The sequence below is a fragment of the Papio anubis genome, chromosome 10 (genome assembly GCF_008728515.1).
Source record: "Papio anubis isolate 15944 chromosome 10, Panubis1.0, whole genome shotgun sequence".
In the NCBI taxonomy this organism is placed as follows: Eukaryota; Metazoa; Chordata; class Mammalia; order Primates; family Cercopithecidae; genus Papio; species Papio anubis.
The window spans coordinates 81,672,269-81,692,995 of record NC_044985.1 but is presented as its reverse complement, the minus strand read 5'-3'; the positions used below and the strand labels follow the sequence as shown (position 1 = coordinate 81,692,995).

At 37.6% G+C, this 20,727-nt stretch overlaps 1 protein-coding gene across 5 annotated transcripts in view; it reads right to left on the bottom strand.

Annotated features, from left to right (window-relative positions):
• Window positions 1–20,727, bottom strand: part of PLCL1 (phospholipase C like 1 (inactive)) — a 347,516-nt gene that overhangs the window by 47,774 nt on the left and 279,015 nt on the right. For all 5 annotated transcript variants that reach the window (XM_003907771.5, XM_021923834.2, XM_031651445.1 and 2 more), the window contains 3 exons: window positions 16,861–19,335; window positions 14,008–14,211; window positions 1,746–1,821 (listed from right to left, as the gene is read on the bottom strand). In XM_003907771.5, coding sequence (XP_003907820.3) covers window positions 1,746–1,821; window positions 14,008–14,211; window positions 16,861–19,335 — 2,755 coding nt within the window. The remainder of the gene's footprint in view (window positions 1–1,745; window positions 1,822–14,007; window positions 14,212–16,860; window positions 19,336–20,727) is intronic.

Sequence of the window (20,727 nt, the reverse complement as noted above, 5' to 3'; positions counted from 1 at the left end):
GTAATTAGCAATGTTGACTAAAAATAAAAAGACTTTTTAAAAAATACCATTCTGGGAAACACCCAAGTGTTTCAGATTTGGGAATGACCTTAAAGTGTTTTTAGCTCAACCATCTACTTGAGCTTGAAGATTATGAAAACCATCACCATCATGTTTCTTCAGCCTTTGTCTTAGCACCTTAAAGATGGAAGTCACATTCTCTTATGAACAGCTCATTCCATCTTCGGAAAGCTATGACTGATATCGAGTCATAGCTTCCCTGGAACTTCTTCTCCTTCCCTGGAACTTCTACTCCTTGGTGCTAGCAGGATGCAGACCAAAAAGCTCTAAACTCTTTTCTACAGTGCAAGCTTTTGGATATTTGAAGAAAGATATTGGGTAGAATCCCTTCAAGTCTTCTCTAGGTTAACCATTCGAACATATTCAGCTTACCAATGAAACTCTTCTTTAAGGATGGCATCCAAGCAAGGCCACTGCACTGCCCAGTTTCGTGGAGCTGAGCTCTGTGGGAACCTGCCTCCAGGAGTGAACACTATACTCAAAAGCTTGGAGAAGCCCACATGAGGTTAGGGATCTACCACCATTCTCTTTGTTCTAGTTTTTATATTTTTATTAATGCAGCCTAAGACCACATTAACTTTCCTGGTGCTAACATCACAAACATAGTGCATAGTAAAGAACATGAGTGTGAAGTCCAGCTCTACCACTTACTAGCTATGTGAGCCTAGGGAAGACCCTGACATCTCTGGGCTTCAATTTCCTCACTGGTGACTTGTGGTTAACAAGTGGGTTTACCTCATGGGATTGAGGTAAAGTTTAAGTGAATCAATACATATAAAGATCTCAGAGCAGTGCCTGGCATCATGTAAGTATCAGGTATTATTATTTTTGTGCTTCCTGTCAACAGAAACATCTAAGCCTGCTGGTCAGTCAGTGAAAAACACCATTTTAAAAGTTTGGTCTGAATTCAAAGGGCAGCTCCACCACGTGTTGATATGGGACCTAGGGTAAGTCACTCAGTCTCTCAGAATTTCAGGTGCCTCATCTATAAATCTGATATAATGATGATTACTTTGCAGAGTTGTCATAAGTAAAACTGTGTGTGCTTGGTATAGCATATGCATATGTATCAAGCAGTTGCTACTGTTGTCATCTTCCTCGTCATAATCATTATCATCATTATCATGTGTGTGGATAGAGAAGGCTGTGGATCCAGAAGGTGAAAGCACCAGGGTGTGGATGAAGGTGAACAGAAATAAACAAGTGCGCTCTCACAGATATGTGACTCATCTCATACTTAAAAAGAAAGAACAAATCTAAATCTAAAGCGAAGACTAGTAATGGGGCAAAAGCCTAGAAGACTAATAGGATTTTGGTTCCAATTGTAAAATTGAAGTGGGTTTTAAGGGACTGTATGGCACCATAGCTTCAATACCAGCAGTAGAAGATTTTGATGGGGTTCCAAACAACAAAACTAGATTCAGAAACCCTCATCCCTCTAGACATCTTCAGATACCACCCCAACCCCGTATACTCACATACAACCCACCTATTATCACTTGGATTTCGTCTGTACTAAACAAAGACTAAAGTGTAACTTAAAGTATAGTTAAGCAATGCTATAAAATAATTGAATTTTAAGAGAAGCAGCAGAAAGTTTTTGAAAAAAAAATCTACCAAGAATTATTATAGTTTCTAAACAAAGTAGAAAAAAAAATAACAGAAAAAAAAATAAAAACAGTTACCTGCTTTCTGACACTGTACAATCTTTTCCTGGACTGTGTCCGCCATTTCTATGAGAAACCGGCTCTCCTGAATCATCTGTTACAAAACAAACATCAAAAAGGTGGTTGTCAGAATCCTTGAACTGGCTCATTGGGAAGATGACATACAGAAAGACCCACGTGATACCTCCAGTAACAGGAAGCCATAGTCTCACCACAACAGATGGGATGGGAAGGATGAGCTCTGTTCCAACCCCCATTCATCCTAACACTGAGGCTAGCGTCACCTTCCTTATGATTACTCCTTTGTGTAACACGCTTGGCACACAGTGGGCACCAAATAAGTAGCTGTCGAATAAATGCATATACATTCCTTATGTCCCAGGTCATAATCATAAATACCTAATTCCACTCCCTTAACACCAAAGATTACTGCAATATCAAGGCAAGTGGTATTGGAACATAATAGCAATGAGAACAAGAATAGGGTTGTTTATCCTTCCAGAGGCAGCAAAGTCACCCTTAAAAATATTATCTGCTCCATTTTATCCTCCCTGTCTCTCCCCCACCCCACTCCCACCAAAAAAATGAAGTATCTCCTATCTTCTCCAAATTCTCTCAAAGCTCCCTGTGTAGCACTCAAAGGTGGGTTTGAAGTCAGCTACCAGCAGGCTCTGGTCCTTCCCATCTCACTCCTTCCTAAATGCCACTTCCAGAATCATCATCCAAAAGTACAGTACTAACTAATTCGCGGCTTTGTCATTTTCTCCCTTGCTTACTGAATGAAGTAAAATTTTTCTAACCTAGAGCTATGGTGTTCCAGTTCCCCTAAGTCTCATATGACATGGATGAATCACGCTTCTCTAAACGCACCCTACTTGTTCCTCCTGCCACACATTTTTCTGTTAGGGAAGCCTTCTTAAGCCATCTCCCCTGATCAAAATCCTGACAGGCCTCAAAGCTCACTTCAGTGCCTTCTTCTCTACTTGTTTCCTGATTTCCGCTTCTGTCTCCTTCTCACTCCCCATATTCCCAAAACATTCTATTTTTTTAATCTGTTCATGGAATTTTTTATTTTCTATCTTATAATTTATTCTTTAGCTATATTCTTCCGTCTTATTGCTTCTCCAGTAAATTGTAATTCCAGTAGAGCAGGGACTCAATCTTATTCAGCTTTGTACTCCCAGATGCATCCATCCATTTACATAATCACTTTGTTCCCCTGTTTTACTTTTGTGATACTTATTTCTTTTCCCTCTCTACTACCCACATATGTGTGTGCAATAAAACATTTTATTTATTACTGACCACTTCTTAAACTTGTAATTATCTTTTTGAACTCCCATCTCTCTTTTTGTCTCTAGATTTCTCCACTCTTTTTCTTTCTAGGCTTCCTCATTTTTCTGTAATTTTGTACGCTCTTAATTCTCTTTCAAATTAAGTACTGAAAAATAAGCATAAAGCTTTTAACAGGATTACCCCTATAGAAATATAATACTCAAATATCAGAAAGTAAAACAAATGTTAAAACTTTATTACATGCTTATTTGAGGTAAAATAAATTTAGGATCAAAACATACTCCAAAACCTTATAGTTCAAGTTCTTCTCAAAAGCCCCCAAGTAAATATTTGTTAACCCGGTGGTATAAGTTGTTTCTGTTTTTCTCATTGTCTAATAAACCTCATAAAGAGATAATCAAGTATAATTTTACCTCAAAACAAGCTTCTCTTTGAGATTCCTCAGAAATAACCTGAAATCTTTTAGTAATAAAAGTCCCAAATTGTGCCCTCACATATTTCATCATTAATACTCTCAGAACATAAAATCATTGCTCATGTGAAATTGTTTCATAAGGGCATTTGATTTTCTCTCTGTCAACAGCTTCTATTGTATTGAGAATAATAAATTTATTCTATTTTCTGCAGTCAGCTTTCAATTATTAGCAGCTATAGAAAAAACAAACGAGATGAATAGTTAAAATGCACCAATAATCCAAATCACAATTTAAGTCAAAAATTTCAAATTTTCTTCTCAACTAAGTAATTTATCTAAGTTGCAGGGAGAAAAAATGGTCGATTTGAGTTTCATCTCCTTCCTAGATCTCTAACTGATACTGATGTAAATAAAACACAAAGCGCAAAAGCCAAGCAGAGAAGGTAAGAAGATGTCCTCAGATAATCCCTGAGCCTGGAAGTCAGCACGACTCAGCCATGACGGCTGGGTTGACTCAGTCGATAGAATCTGGCAGTGGCCTGATTTACATATCTGATGTCTCAGCCTGAGCTGCTAGTTGCCTTTGCCTGTTGTAGTAATACAAAGAGCTTTTCTCTGGTTCTGTCACATGAATCTCTCCTAATGGATCTTATTTCCTTGTCAGGGCTTTGTCTCTAAAAGAATAGAGGACTTACCCAGATAAAGGTTGACATTACTTTATGCATTAGATGTATCCAGAGCAGGGCTGTGTAAAGTTACCAGTTAAGAGTAAAATTATGTCTTTTAAAAGAAAACTTTACTGAAGGGGGCAGTGATACTGTTACTCAAAGATGGATTAAATTGTTCCGCTTTTGTGAAGAAAGTATCTTTCCAGCTCTTTCCAGTAAGAAGTTTAACTAATTGCCCAGAATCATTGCAGAGTCAATGTAATTATTTAATAATACTGAAAAGATGAACTTTCATCATATCAGGACTCAAAAATCTTGCACAGATTCCCATTTTATCCTGAATTAGATCTAAATTCCTAGAACCAAATCTTTCTACTTAGAAGTCATCTTACAGACAGCCTATCATGGACAACCACATTTTATAGATTAAAAAAAACTGAGCTAAAAGTTAGCTTGCTTAAAACCACACAAATAGCTAGTGAAATAATTTAGACTAGAATCTAGGCATTCTTGAGGAGCAGACCATATTAAAGTGTAGAATTCCTATTGCAAGTGTAAGTTGGTGATAAACACTTAATAAAGTAACATTCATCAAATTAAGCATCATGAAAATAAAGTTTGCCATGACTGCTTTTCCCTCCAAGTCTAATTCACAACACATATCAACCATGATAAATATTTTTTCATATGAAACATAGGAAGAAATGTATTTCCTTGAGTCCTCTGCTTTTTCAGGAAGGAGTTAGGAACTTTGGAGAAGCTATTGCTCAAGAAAATGTGAGTCAATAAAAAGCTACACTACTCTAGACTTTTTTCGTCCTCTCCTTTTCAGAACACTGGAATAATTCCTCTAGCTCTTACTTTCCTTCTAAGCAAAAAAAAAAAAAAAACAAAAAACAAAAAACCAAAACTGGGTTTTGATTCTATGGTTCTGCAGTGGCTCATCTTTTCAGATCACTTAAAACAAGATGAGTTTTATTAAACTTGGTACATTTGTAAATCAGATTGCTCTTACATATATAGTTGCTAACTAGAATGAAGATTATTTCCTTTAATTCTTGAGTTCCTTAAATATTTAAAATGAAGCAAATAAAAGCATTGCTAATAGGTTGGCATCTTGTTTTTAAGCAATCAAGCCTGTCAATGTGATCAACTCTCAGTCATACAGAAACAAGTGTAAAGTCAGAATATCTGCACGTTCACTGGAAGTCCACTGCCTTTGGTGTATGCAGCAGAGCTCTCCATCCTGGGACTAATGCATCACATTTGCAAGCCTGATTTGTAATGGCGCAGGACAAGTGAACTCGCACACACAACAGGTCAGAGGATGTTTGTCTTCCCATTCACAATGGTGACAAAATCTACTTCAGGGAGCCCTTTCGGCATAAACAGATCATTTTTTTTCTCTTGTTGTTTTGTTCCCCAAACAGTTGTCAGCTATACCTTGAGTAGTCATTAGAAATATTTGTTTTTATCCAGCTGTCATTACAATTTAGCTCCTTCATAAAACTTTCAGGTGAGTAGCCTTGGTAAACCTTCTCCAGCATTTTCAGGTCAATCTGACTACCTTACTACCTTTAACCAAAAGTGTTACAAAGCCTGAGGATTCAAGAATGCAAAGCGAACTTTGAGTATGCATGGACAAAATTCCGCAAAATAGCCAACCTGAAATACTTGCTTATGGATATGTATTTCTGATATCCATGGTCCTAGAGATCCCGGTACCAAGTGGAAATTTTGTCACTCCTCAAAATGCTGATAATTTTCCCCTTATACAGAAAACGTGTCCAAAGACATTGCTGTACCCATATGTGAAGGAAGGTTCCATGGCCCAAGTGCACAGCATGTTGTTTTTAAACACCAAGCCCTGGTTGGGCACACACCAGCAGACAGTTCTTTTTTTAGGTTCTATTACTATACAAGCAAAGATACTTCTTGAAATGCAAACTAATAGAGTTCCACACAAACTTCACAATGAGAGACAGTGATGGAAGGAGAGTGTCTTTGACTTAACCCAATCTTAATTTAAATGGATTTCAAAAAGCAAAACTAAATTAGGGAACTATAGATATAACTACAACTCTTTCCCATCCTGAGGCTGAATACATACTGGTTCTAACACTGACATAAGAGAATGTGTTTAATCCAACCATTACACCTGGCTTAACTGTAATACTTACTAGTGTATTTGTTCCATTGCAAGCAGGATTAGACAGCAATTAGCTCTTTTTTGCTGGATTCCTGCTCACTCTAGCACAATCAACCACTCTCCAAATCACCCCCCAACTGACTTAGTAAAAGATTAAATAACCCTTGACTTATGTTCTCTAGATTGTTTTGATTTCCTTTTTTTAAACAACAAATTAAAAAAAATTTGTTTTTACCATAGTAAAGTTTTAACTTTTATGTTAATGTTAAATAAGTTAGCACAGAAGTCACCTTTGGAGAATGCTTTGGGCTTCTTTCTTACAGCTGTAACCTTCTGTATCTATTCCACTTCAGAATGATATATTTAAGATATTACCCAAATATTTTCATAATAACTTAAAATACTGTAAATGATCAAACATATTAGGAAAATACTTCTTGATTGCATGAAAAATTAGAAAGGTGAGAACACTGAAAAGGAAAAGCTCAGCCATCTAAAGAAAAAAGTATATAAAGTCAGATAATATTTTTCTTTCAAATGTACTTGCAAATAAAATTCTGCTGAGTACCAGGTGGCAGAGGGGGTAGAAGAAGTGTGTTATAAGTCACTGTGAAAAGACCATCATCGGACTAAATGATCTAAGACTCCAACTAAGGACATAAAATACCATGTGGTCAACTCTGAACACTGCGTGTCACTACTCCTTCCCTTTTCAGGTGTAAGTCTTCCTTTCCCATCAGGGTTGCCCATTCCTCAAGGACAGAAGTTTTGCTTCATACTATTTCTTTCTCTAGCACCTTGCACACTGCCTTGCACATAGTAGGTGTCCAAAATATGCTTGCTTAGTTGACTAATTAAAAGCCTAAAGACATATACAAAATGACATGTCAAATGAGAAAATGTTATTTTACAAGCGACAAACTTATGTGTTCCCACACATTTTCCTATTTATCTTGAGTTACAGAACTGTCATTCTTTCTATCACGACTATCTGTGCTGATTCTGTCCCTGTTTATTCATCTTTGGTTACATAGAAAAAAATGTAGAAATTCTCTTGAGTTACAGAATTGTCATTCTTTCTATCACGACTATCTATGCTGATTCTGTCTCTATTTATTCATCTTTGATTACATAGAATAAAATGTAGAAATGTGACTAGAGTAAAACATTAGGGCTGGAGCTAAATCTACATGCCTAAAAACACTATTGCAGAATGAAAAAAGTCAAACCCATTCAAACAAACTAGTTTTGATAGTGCCCTACTAAAATTACAAAATGTTTTCCAATCTAATCACCTGCTATTACAACTCCATGTTAAATGATGAGTAACATGTTCACGTACTCAATCATAGACTCCTAGGGCTGGGTAGTACCTCAGCATGTTACATCTCCTGCTGGTAAGCTGCTGAAGCACAAGGTCTGCTGAACCTTCCACAGCATTTAATGCAGTGGCTTGCACATTAAAAGGAGTTCAGAAAATGTTTATCAAATTAAACATCTCCATTTTCTGGCTATAACACTAAGTAACTCTTTCTGTAACCAATTTTCATTCTTAACAACCCCCAAATTAAGAGGAATCCTAAATGAAAAAAAAAAGTCATATTACTTTTATTTGCAAATATAATGTGACATTATGAGCCTTAAAAGACAATGACTCTGTGACTATACTACCTACTTCAATGGGATATTTTTCCAGAGAAAGTAAATATCCATACTGGGGAAATGATGCTTGCTCTTTCAGAGACCTGAGGCAAAAAAGAATCACAGTAAAACAAATGGAAGAGTCACTTAGAAATGGTCTTCTGATTTCAAATTAAGCTCCAGGGACAGTTTATGGGAAACATTCCTGATGAGCAGAGGGCCACTGAAATGGCGCTGTAGTGAACAATCCAATGCCAACAGCTCTTCTCTTTGTGTATTTAGCCTGCAAAAGAGGCATCCATTCTACCTTTGACTTTGAGAGCCTTTTCTACTTGCCAGAGTTATTAACTGATAGTGTTCCCAGTTCCCTCTAGTGCTGTTTTAGAAGCTGTACACTTCCCACCTCCAGCCATGACACGTTTTACATCAGCAAAGTCATCTCTGCTTCAGTTGCACAAAATATTAGATAGGCATTTACATAGCAACATCCTATTCAGAGTATTAATGGTAATAGTAAACTGGGCTGCCCATAAGCAAACTGCAATTCTTTGAGCAACCCCATCTTCACCTTACCTAGACTTGGTGAACCCTCTGTCATTACCATCTCTCTCTTTCCCAGGTTAAAACCCACTTGTAGAACAGGATCTGCTAAACTCACTAGAAGGTATGAATGAATTACTAATAGCTCAATGTGTTATTACTCACAGGGATGTTGCTGCATTTAAAATAGATAAAAAGTCTTAACCCTAGGGAACTGGTTGTAACTTTGAAATTTCAAGTCCCAGGAAGCAGACAGAAAACGTACACTTTAAATAAGATGTGCTAAGACAGGGGAGAGTGTGTCTTCCCTTTCTTCTGAAATTATGCCATGTCAATAGGCCCATTTTGCTACAAATACATTTGATTTTTGATTTCTTGATACCAACACAGTTACTATAATGGAATTATAATCGCAAGACTAATATTAAAAGGACTTTTAAGGCTGGGCGCGGTGGCCCACGCCTGTAATCCCAGCACTTTGGGAGGCCGAGGCGGGGGGATCACCTGAGGTTGGGAGTTCGAGACCAGCCTGACCAACATGGAGAAACCCCGTCTCTACTAAAAATACAAAAAATTAGCCGGGCGTGGTGGTGGGTGCTTACAGTCCCAGCTACTCGCGAGGCTGAGGCAGGAGAATGGCGTGAACCCAGGAGGCGGAGCTTGCAGTGAGCTGAGATCGCGCCACTGCACTCCAGTCTGGGCAACAGAGCGAGACTCTTCCATTTCCAAATTAAAAAGAAAAAAAAAAGGAGAGAAAAAAAATTACTTTTAAGACTGAATTTTAAAACCCTCAGGAGGAAATATTTTCAAATATTTAATGAACAAGTGTTTGGTAATAAATAGTGGGATTTATTTATTTATTTATAGTGGGTAATAAATGGGGAAAGTTAAATTTAGGGGGAAAATCTGTGCAGATGAACTCAGGCTCAGTGTTTTCTAGAATATTTTATTTTATTCTCCCTTGATAATAGTATAATTTGATGGACTCAAGTCTGCTTTCAACAAACGTAGGCTACCAACTTGCCTGATTTATTTCTTTCCATACTGAAAAAAGAAAACATCTGTATCTGTTCAGGAAAGATTTCAGGTTGTTTTTTATTCTAAACATGTTCTGCATTTTTTAGTGGTAACAATTTTTCCTCTTCGATGGCATCTATGCAGTTCATTACCATTTTTGAGAAATCCAAACATTTAAGCAACTTAAGTCTAAATTGAACGCAAGCGTTCATTTTGGAATACCTTCTCCCCACGCCAACCCCACCACTAGGCAATAAATCCTGGATTTGCTTTTTCCCCTTATTCATCCAAATCAGTTTTTATTAATAGTCTGTGGTGGGCGGGGGGTGGGGTGGTTAGACTGTATTTTTATGAGAAGTTTCAATTTACATAAAAAGTAAATGGAAAGTACAGAGTTCTCACCCTCTAACTCTACCCCCACCTCCCAGTTTTCCCTACTGTTTACATTTTGCATTAGTGTGGTATATTTACTACAATTGACAAGCTACTATTGATACATTCTTATTAGCTAAAGTCCATAGTTGACATTAGGGTTGACTCTTTGTGTTGTACATTCTATAGGGTTTTGACTAGTGTATAATGACATGTATCTGCCATTACAGTATCATACAGAATAGTTTCACTGCCTTAAAAATCCTTTGTGCTCCACCAGTTCATCCCTCCCTGCCCAACTCAAAGCTCCTGGCAAATAGTAATCTTTTTACTGTCTCCATAGTTTTGCCTTACTCTGTAAGTTTTTTAGCCAAATATAAGACAGGGAACAATTCAGCAAGGGTGGTATCAGAGAGGTAAAATCAAGGGGATTTAATAATTTATCATAAAACATATTCAGTTATAGGATGGAAACTACATGATTTTCACCAACAACAGATGCTTTTATTTATTCTTCTTATTCAATGAACACTACCTCGTTACGTGCTAATGTGCCTACATTATTTTGGGTGCTAGAGGTGACAGTAATAAGTAGACAGGATCTCTAACCTCATGGAATTTACATTCAAATTGAGGGGTAAAAGAGGACAGAAATTTAAAAGTTCAAGCAAAGTATTTTTCAATACTGCTAAGAAGGAAGATGGAAATAAAACATGGCTATGTGACAAAGGGATGGATGGGGAGAGTAGTTAGGGAAGGCTTTTCTGAGAAAATGACATTTGAGCTAAGAATTAAGAGATAAGGAGGAATAAATTATAGTGTTCCATTGCACAGTAGTGACTACAGTTAACAATAATATATTGTATATTTCCAAATAGCTAGAAGAGGTGGTGTCAATGGTATAGTGGTAAGTACAGCTGCCCTGCAAAATAGCCAGAAGAGAGGATTTTAAATGTTCTCACCACTAAGTAATAAATGTTTGAGGTGATGGATATGCTAATTACTCTAATTTGATCATTACACATTGTATACAAGTATGGAAACATCACACCATACCCCATAAATATGTGCAAAGAAAGCCAGTGTGGCTGGAAGAGGGTGAGCAAAATAGAGGGTGTGGGAGTGAGGCTGGAGAAGCAGATGAGACTGGAGAGGCAGGTGAGGTTGGGGAAGGCAGGTGAAGCTGGAGAGGCGGGTAGGCTAGAAAAGGCAGATGAGACTGGAGATGCAGGCGAGACTGGGAGAAGCTGGTGAGGTTGGGAGAGACAAATGGAGCTGGGGAAGCAGGTGAGACAGGCAGGTGAGGCTGGAGTGGCAGATGAGGTTGGGAGAGGCAGATGAGGCTGGAGATGCAGGTGTGGTTGGGAGAGGCAGTAAAACTAAAGAGGCAGGAGAGATTGGGAGAGGCAGTAAAACTAAAGAGGCAGGAGAGATTGGGAGAAGCAGGTGAGGCTGGAGATGCAGGTACAGTTGGGAGAGGCAGGTAAAACTAAAGAGGCAGGGGAGGCTGGAGAGGCAGGTGAGGTTGGGAGAGGCAGGTGAGGCTGGAGAGATGGGTGAGGTTGGGAGAGGCAGGTGAGGTTGGGAGGGGCAGGTGAGGCTGGAGAGATGGGTGAGGTTGGGAGAGGTGGATGAGGTTGGGAGACGTAGTGAGATTGGGCAAGGATGGAGAGGCATGTGAGGTAGACAAGCAGGGGCAAATCATAAATGACCTTGTAAAGCCACAGTCAGGAGTTTCCATTGTATTTTAATGGAAGCCACTGGAGGATTTTAAGCAGGAAAGTGACTTGATTTGATCTATGTTTTTATTTCATTTTATTTTATTTTTTATTTGAGATGGTGATTGAGATGGAGTCTTGCTCTGTCACCCAGGCTGGAGTACAATGGCAAAGTCTCGGCTCACTGCAACCTCTGCCTCCCGGGTTCAAGCGATTCTTCTGCCTCAGCCTCCCGAGTAGCTGGGATTACAGGCATGTGCCACCACGTCCAGCTAATTTTTGTATTTTTAGTAGAGATGGGGTTTCACTATGTTGGCCAGGCTGGTCTCAAACTCTTGACTTCAGGTGATCCACCTTCCTTGGCCTCCTGAAGTCCTGGGATTGCAGGTGTAAACCAGACCCTTGATCTATGTTTTTAAATGTTCACTCTAGATCTGAAGAGATCTTAGAAGACCTATTTAAGATTAATACAAACAGTAAGACACTAAGAGCATTAAAGATGCCAACCATAACAATGCAAATCCTAGAAAGTAAAAATGGTGTTTTAATTTCAAGGCCAATATCCTCATTACATGTATCTGTCCCCACCCACCCCATCCCTCAAAATAAATACTCAACAGAGATGACAAGGGTGTTTTTAACCACTTCTGAATTCTACCAAGTTTACCATGTGGTATCAGGATATTTACACTCAATTCCCTCCCAAAATGGTTTTCCATAGAGAACTGTACATGAAAGACTTCATTATAAGTATTTCTGCTTCCACCGTAGCCTTTTATATTAATCTTTGGAAAACCATGCTCTGCCTGCAATTACAATTTGCATGTTAATAATACAGATGAGAAGAAGGCTAATATTTCAGTCTTGGCTTCAGCAGAAAAAACTGAAAAAACAAGATACTGTCACACGCTCGGGGATGTGAAATGGAAATTGCCCAGCCCCAGACCAGGTATCCTTCTGCTTACTACAGGTCAGCTTCAGGGAGCTCCCTCGCCACAAATGATTTCTCTTTCTTAGCTTAAAAGAGTAGTGGAGGAATAAGTGATTTCTACTGTCTGTCTCTATGGCAACTAGTACCCTAATTTCACCTCTTAGATGGCAATTATACCTATTCACTGAATAGCTTTCAGTCCCCATTTTTATGTTGAAAAAATTGATTTCATGAAAAATGAGATACAGGTAATAGGTAAACTTTTCCCTAGCAACCATGAAGTACAGTTTATAACAGGTATGGTCATTCATAAGCAGAATATGCCCTGTGGAAATTTTTATTTTTCATTCATAGAAGGTTTACCTCAAATATCTTTCTTCTAGTTGTTTTTTAATGATAAAATCTTCATCTTTTCTTCCTGAAGGTTTATTTTATTCAATTATAAAATTAGTTGGGTTCATTATAGTTTGGTGAATACAGAAAAAATATAGAAAAGCATAAACAAGAAAATATAATTCACTCTCATATAAAAACAATCACTATTAATAACCTGCTAGCAACTTAGGTACATATACATAGAAATGTAATTTAAATCCTATTGCCCATTTTTTTATAATCAAAATTTCTACAAAACATTGTAAAGACTTCTCCATACCATTAAACATTCTTCTAACACATGATTTTAATATCTTCAAAGGAATCTATAATATAGATTATTACATTTCACTTAGCTAATCTTTCTATGTTGACATTATTAACATAAATGTTTATGCATCTCTCTACTGGCTTAGAATAAATCCAAGAAAACGAACTCTATAGATCAAACTAATAAGCATTTTAAATTGTATTGCCAATTGTTTCTCCAAGAAATATTATATCAATTCATTTTTCCACTAGAGGTAGATGAATGAGGGTATCCACTTCCTTAAATCCTTGATCAGAGGTACTATTTTTAAAGAGAAAAAAAAAATGTCAATTTAATGTTGAGGGGAATATCTTACTATATTTTCTTAATTTCTAATTTTAAGGTTAACTGTTTTTCATTTTTCATTGTTATTTGGTGGGGGGCGGGGAGTGAATCGCTTATTCACTTCTCTAGCAGACTATTGGTTGTCCCTTGATATCCATTCTCCCCTTATTACCTCATAACACAAGAGACAACATTTAGCATATGGCCCCTTGAAATGATATTTTCCATTCTCCTTTGCAACTAAGTGTGGATATGTGCCAACTCCAGGCTGATGAAATAAATAAGTGTGGATATGTGTCAACTCCAGGCTGATGAAACAAAAGCAAATATGATCTATTCTATTTCAGATAAATGTCCTAAAAGGAAGAAGCTATGTCTTACTTCTTTTCATCATTCCTGATGGTTAGAATGCAGATATTATTGCTGGAGCTCAGCACCCATTTTGGACCATGAGGATAAGAGGTACATTCTAGGGATTAGCGGAAAAATATAGATTCCATATAAATTTTGTCTCAACCATCATAAGGCAGCACTGAGATACGTTTGGAGTCGCAATTTCTTACCAGATCATAAGCAGCCAGCATCTTTTTCTGCACATCTGGAATTGCACTCAGAGGCTCCAGGTAAGGAAAGCTGTCTTTCATCACAAGTGAGACTGAAGGAGTATTGTCACTGGTGATGAGCCGAGATGACAGAGTTAACAGGCACTGCTTCAGACTGGCAATTGGAGGGAGTCCACATAGTTCCTTAATAGACACGATTGCGTTCTGTGAGGAAGAAAACATGGAATCACACTTCTGACCACCTGACACATCACCCCCAGCACTCCCAGGTTTACAGAAAAGTATATTCATTTTTAAAAGATAATACACACAGCTATTCATGACTATACTTCATCTTGCTCAATTTTTACCAATAACCACAAACATCCCATGAAAGCAAAGCAGATTGGGACACAAGGCTATGCAGTGCTTTTCAAAGCAGAGCACTGGGATAGTCACACAACTAAGTACTGGCTGATCATGAATGCCATGTATGATTTGTATCATGGTGATCAGGAAAACATAATGGCAGGGGTTGTATACTGGAGTGCATTTCGCTAGGGCTTTTTTCCTCAAGGTAGCAGGATGCTACTGCTCACCACCCTCCATCTGACTAATCAATGGCATTCCTTTGTCACTTCATCAGTAAGGCACCTGACAGACACACACACTGAAAGCACATTTCATGTAGAGCTACATTTGTCCATGTTACGGTCTTTTCAAAAAATTTATTTGAAATAGAAATTATGACTATTTTACATTTTACCCACAGCAAACAGTACCCAATTTATTATGTGTCTCATGAATTTCATGACAATGATCACCTTCATTTTTCTACTGATGAGACTCCAAAAAATCCTTAACCCCAAAGACTTTATGTTAAGATAATATGAACTATCATCGCTACCTGGATATGCTTTATCTGTAACTCTTCTTCTATGTATTTTAAATACATAATATAAAATATGCAAAGTACATATTTCAAGAATTATATAAAATATGTAAAGTCTAATCTATAAAGTTAAGTGCAGAAATGGTTTATAAGTAATCTAACATAGGGATTTATAATAGTACTAGAATTATGTCAGAAAAAGGTACATAGAATATGCTGATATTATTTGGATTCTATTTTTAAAATGGTGGCTAAGACAACCCACCACAAGTATTTAACTGTGTCATGGGTTTGTGGTTCTGCATCACATGAATGATAATGGTAATGGATTTTGGTATTAGGCAATCCTGGATTTATTTTCTTTAATTTTTAATTTTTGTAGGTACATAGTAGGTATATATATTTATGAGGTACATGAGATGTCTTGATACAAGCATGCAATATGAAATAAGCACATCATGAAGAATGGGGTATGCATCCCCTCAAGCATTTATCCATTGACTTGCAAACAATCCAATTAGACTCTTTACGTTACTCTAAAATGTGCAGTTATTATTAACTATACTCACCCTGTTGTTCTATTAAATACTGGCAATCCTGGATTTAAAGGCTAACATTGTTATTTGTTAACTTGAAATATTTAGGAAATGCAGTAACCTTTTCAAATTTATTCTCTATCTTGAAAACAGGGATTTTTGGTGAGGATTATTATAAACACATCAGCTAAAGAAATAAAGTGGATTGAATAATATCCACTTTGCATATTGCAGGTACTCAGTTAATATCTGTTATTGTTTGCATCTAATAACACTAGCCTAATAAGTATATTAAGTAGTTTTTTTTTAAGTTTAACACTGTCTCAGATTATAAGCATTAATGAAGGAAAGAAAACTTAACATTGAATTTCTAAATGTTGAGGCTAGTCAATTTCCATATACTCTAATTTTACTCTAATAATAATCTTGTGATAAGTATAATTATTTTTGTTTCTTTACGTGGACAATATTGATGAGCAGAGACCTGAAATAATTTGCTGAAGATCGCACAGGGATAGATTTGATCAAGAACCAATGTTCTTTCAATTAAACCACATTTCTAAGACAAGGTTAAATACTTTTCAACAAGTTTGAGTGCTGATTTTTTTTTTTTTGTTTAGTTTTACTTGTTCTTGTGGGGAGTAATTTATTATTGTTGTCATTATACATAATTTAAAACTAAAAAATAACCTAATAGGCATTACACTTGTTTTATATCACTTCAAATTCTCTCTCATGTTCACATCTGCAAATATGTTATATATACACTGGTAATTAGTATGTGTGTGTTTGTATAATTTTTTATATATTACACACATATATTGTATATTCTACTTTTTTCCCATTGTTTCAGATGCACATTTCCATATATTGATTCAGTTTTGTACTAAGGATATTTAATGGATATACAGCATTTTGCTACATCTTAGTTCAGTCCGAACTGAACACAGCATTCACAGTTAGAAACATAAAATATATCTGTTTTATCAAAGACAATACTGAACTTAGTTCAATGGTACACAGGTTTACACATCTTTCTTTCTTTTTTCATTTTCAGACAGGGACTTGTTCTGTTGTTGCCCAGGCTGGAGTGCACTCGTATAATCACAGCTCACTGCATCACTGACCTCCCAGGCTCAAGTAATTCTCCCACCTCAGCCTCCTGAGTAGCTGGGACTACACATGCTCACCACCACACCTCGCTAACTTTTGTATTTTTTTAGAGATACAGGGTTTCACCATGTTTCCCAAGCTGGGCTCGAACTCCTGGCCTCAAGTGATCCACCTGCCTCAGCCTCCCAAAGTGCTGGGATATAGGCATGAGTCACCGCGCCCAGACTTAAACAATCTTTCTGATAAATTTTTGCAAATCACTTCATTAATAAAACATTAGAAGGGTAGGAATAAGCAGGAATAGGGAAGGAGAGTGCAGGATGTTTCTCCTACCTGCATATTTTCTCTCATATCTATGGCTTCTCGTAATGGATGAACTGCTATTTTAAAGATGTCATCAATGGTTTTAAGACCGATATTCCTGAGCATGGTATACTCCCGAACTTTCTTCCCCATTCTCACTGAAAGACTGCGCTTCTGTGCCTTTCCTCCTCCACTTCGATTAGTTATTGCTATGTGGACAAAAAGGGTTACGTGCTCCATGATGTCACCCACAAAAGAGCGCAGGGGAACATGCCGATATCCAGGCTGCAAACATTCAAATGGTATCGTATATTGCCCTATAAACTCATCCCCAATGTAGTCATCATCCAGAGCAACAAAACGGATCATGGCGAGCTCAGGTAGGTTTACTTGGAACTCAAAAGTTTCATCAAAAATAGGATTATCACTGTTTTGCTGTACAGTTTTAGTTCTTTGTTCCGAACAATCCGCTGGAATTCCGTGTATCTCTATACACACATAGGGATCTATGACATCCCCTTTGGCACAAGCTCCCTTGGGCTTTGGGAAATTCTGACCACTGATGATCTTGATATGAAGAGCTAGAGGAGACACCCCAGGTACAATGCCCTTTGTATTTGCGCTGAAGTAAGAAACTTCATCTCGCATGATAGACGGCCTTAGAACATAACCACATCCCCCATTTTGAAGAAACCAGCCCGTGTGAAGGTCCATCATTGGACCTGGAGTCTGAAAATTCATTGCTACAATCTGACAGCCACAATTCCAAAAGTCCTGTGGATTCAAGTTACTGGAATCGATCCTCATGGCACTGGGATAGATTCTTGATAAGAACTTCTTATTATAATTAACAAAATCCTCTGGGTACTCATTTGCAATGCGGCTGGCCTCTGTTTCACTAAATGAACAAATTTCCCAATAGTTTTGGCTTTTCATAGATAGTTCAAAATCCCTGTACTGAACAGATTTACAAATAGATACCAAATCAGAGAGCTCCCTACACAGTCTGATTTGTTTCTGCTCACCATTGTAATCTACCGACATCCTTCGAGACATTTCGGCTTCTTCATCTTCATCTGTAACTTCTCCTTCTAACACATCTGGATCAGAAGGCAACTTCTTTCCTTTCACAATGATCATTCTTTTTAATTTTTCTGGTGATGGGAGGTAGGATTCTGAGGGCAAAGGTGCTTCGGTATAGAGTTTATTGCCAAAGACCTTTTTCATCTGTTGAACCATTACCTTCTGCTGTAGCAAGGAGCAATGATTTCCCAAGCAAAGAATGAGTGGGTATTCAGAAGCAACAAAGGCAAATTTATTTATTACCTCTATGACACTTCGAAAGGAAACATGTGTTGTCATGTTATTTCGATTACAAAGGATTGGTTCATTATCGGAACCATCACTTACATCGAGTTCAATGCTTCGACAGCCCATTTTCAAAGCTCTAACATACCCATTGATGTCAGCTGGCCCCCTGAACTGGTCTTCTATTAGATAGGTGTTATGAGAGGCATTGATATAGTAGTGAGATAATGGCTGGGTCATATCTTGGGCAACCTTCTTTTGCTCAGGATCAAAAATGTCACATTCTGATGACAATAAATACTGGGTAAAGCCATCAATTGCAAGAAACCCTTTTTGACGTCCCTCTTCAGAAAGTTCATATCTCCTTATGATGTCTAAGCACATATCCTCGGTGATATGGGTGACTCCTTGCTCAGCTTCTAAAAAGAGCATGAGATCATTGGCATCCAAATATTCTTTGTTTTTAGATATCTGTACAAGTAAGAAATACACTTCTGGCCTGGTGCAAAGTTCACAAAAAGCTTCACAAAATTCCTCTTCGGTCACACGGGTGGTTAGTTTTTCCTTGCTCTTCTGGATTTCTTTAAACTTTAACCTGATCTTGGCTTCCTTCAGAGTAGGGTTGAGTTGTTTTATTAACTCTACCGAGGTGTCTTCCAACATAATCCCATTCCCATCAACATCTGCTGCTTCAAACACTGTTTTCAACCACATGAACCGTGGTGTGTTCTGGTTGCCCTCCATAAAATCAAGAGGCTGCTTACTTCGAGAAACCAGGTACCGTAACCCAGACACCCAGATGTTTGCCACATCTGCTGAATTAGCAACTAGGTCCAGAGACTCATAGTTTTCCCCATGGAGTATGGAAAAGGCACAGTCCTCACAGATCTGGTCAGCAAGGCCATTGTTTCTAAATGTTTCTGTGTTTTTCCCCAGTCTGATCTCTTTTATGGCAGAAATATCAAGCTTGGCTTTCTCAAGGTCTTTCTTTGAAGGTTCCCAGCGAAGAGCTTGGAGGTCTGTGTCCAGAGTGAAAAAACGGTTGTAAATGCGAGAATTTGGCCGGACTTTCTTCAGCTCACAGCCAGCTTGCATGAAGCTGATGCAGTCATTTGCACTGCTAATTTTCTTTTCCGATGGCATGCTGCTGAAAGACACGGTTTTCTTTCTTCCACCACATTTTTGGTTTGAAGGATCCTGTAAAACAATTTGAAAAGAATGAATCAATATCTTTTAGAAAACAGACAAATTCAGTAACACTCTATGAACTCCTCAAACTTCAATTCACATATTGTGATTATTTGAATAGAGGCTAGCCTAAAGTTTACCTTTTCACTGTTTCAGAAAAGAGAAATTGCTAAGAAAACTGAAATTATAGGATTCAGGCAAAAACTTATTTTTCAGATGCCTGTGTGGTCTTTGAAACAAAATCAAGTATTAAGTACAAATCACTCTGATTTGTTCCTTAAAGCAGATTTCTTAAGAACCTCATGCTGGTGCCTCAACTACCTAGCTCAACTCCCAATAGATATGCAACAGAAATAAAGCTGTATATTTTTAAAGGTTTCCTCATTTATACTTTGCAACCTTTTAAAGAGGTTTTCTTAAGGTGGATTTAAATAAATGGTTTTACCTTAACATACTTTGTATCACAAAGTGCTTAACTGAACAGCTTAACTAGAAATCACTTTTTTTCTCAAGCTTTTTCAAGGTGTCTTGAAAGTCAAATTGAGAGCTAACAATAGCCAATCACTCACATTTGAGCAAATTTTCAAACTGAGGTAAACAATTTGATTTTAACATTATAGGAATTCACACCTGCATTTCAGTGTAATGTTATTAGTAGGCACAGCTTAAACCAAATAGAAATATGAATGGCTCTACTATCTTTTTAAGGTTCTTCCAATATAAGTTAAATTTCAAAGCCCTTTGCCGGAAGATTTTACAGGAAACACTTCCACCTTGCAAATGCCATTTCTGGAAGTGTCCTTGGATCTTAGTGTTACAGAATTCCAGTTTCCTCAGCCCATTTCACCCTTCCCTGACCAACAGGGCCAACAGGTCATCAAAATTCATCCGTTCAGAAGAGAGTATCTTAAGCAGGTTTATTATTTTTTGAGACTGTTTCCCTCTTGATTGTATCTAGGCCTTCTCCCCTATCATCCTTCCTAAAATACAGTTCCAGTCCTCTGAATACCGATGAGATGATGGATTTCATTTCAGTCTTGGACTGTCCACTGTGTCTATCATTCCCAATTCATTTACACTGAATATCTGACTGATGCCACTTAAACTGGGTATTTCTTTATACTAGTCTCTGTTCTGACCACAGACTCAATTAATGATGCTCCCAACCACATCCCAATTCACATGACTGCCCCAGGAACAAATTTCCCAAAAACATCATAATGCATGTTTACCATGCCCAATTTTATAAGCATACCAAAGAGTCAGCAAAATGTAGAGTGCAAAGTACCTTGTCCTTGGAGAAAAAAATAACTGTTCTTTTTTTTTTGATAGAATCTCGCTCTGTTGCCCAGGCTGGAGTGCAGTGGCATGACCTCAGTGCAATGCAACCTCCGCCTCCCG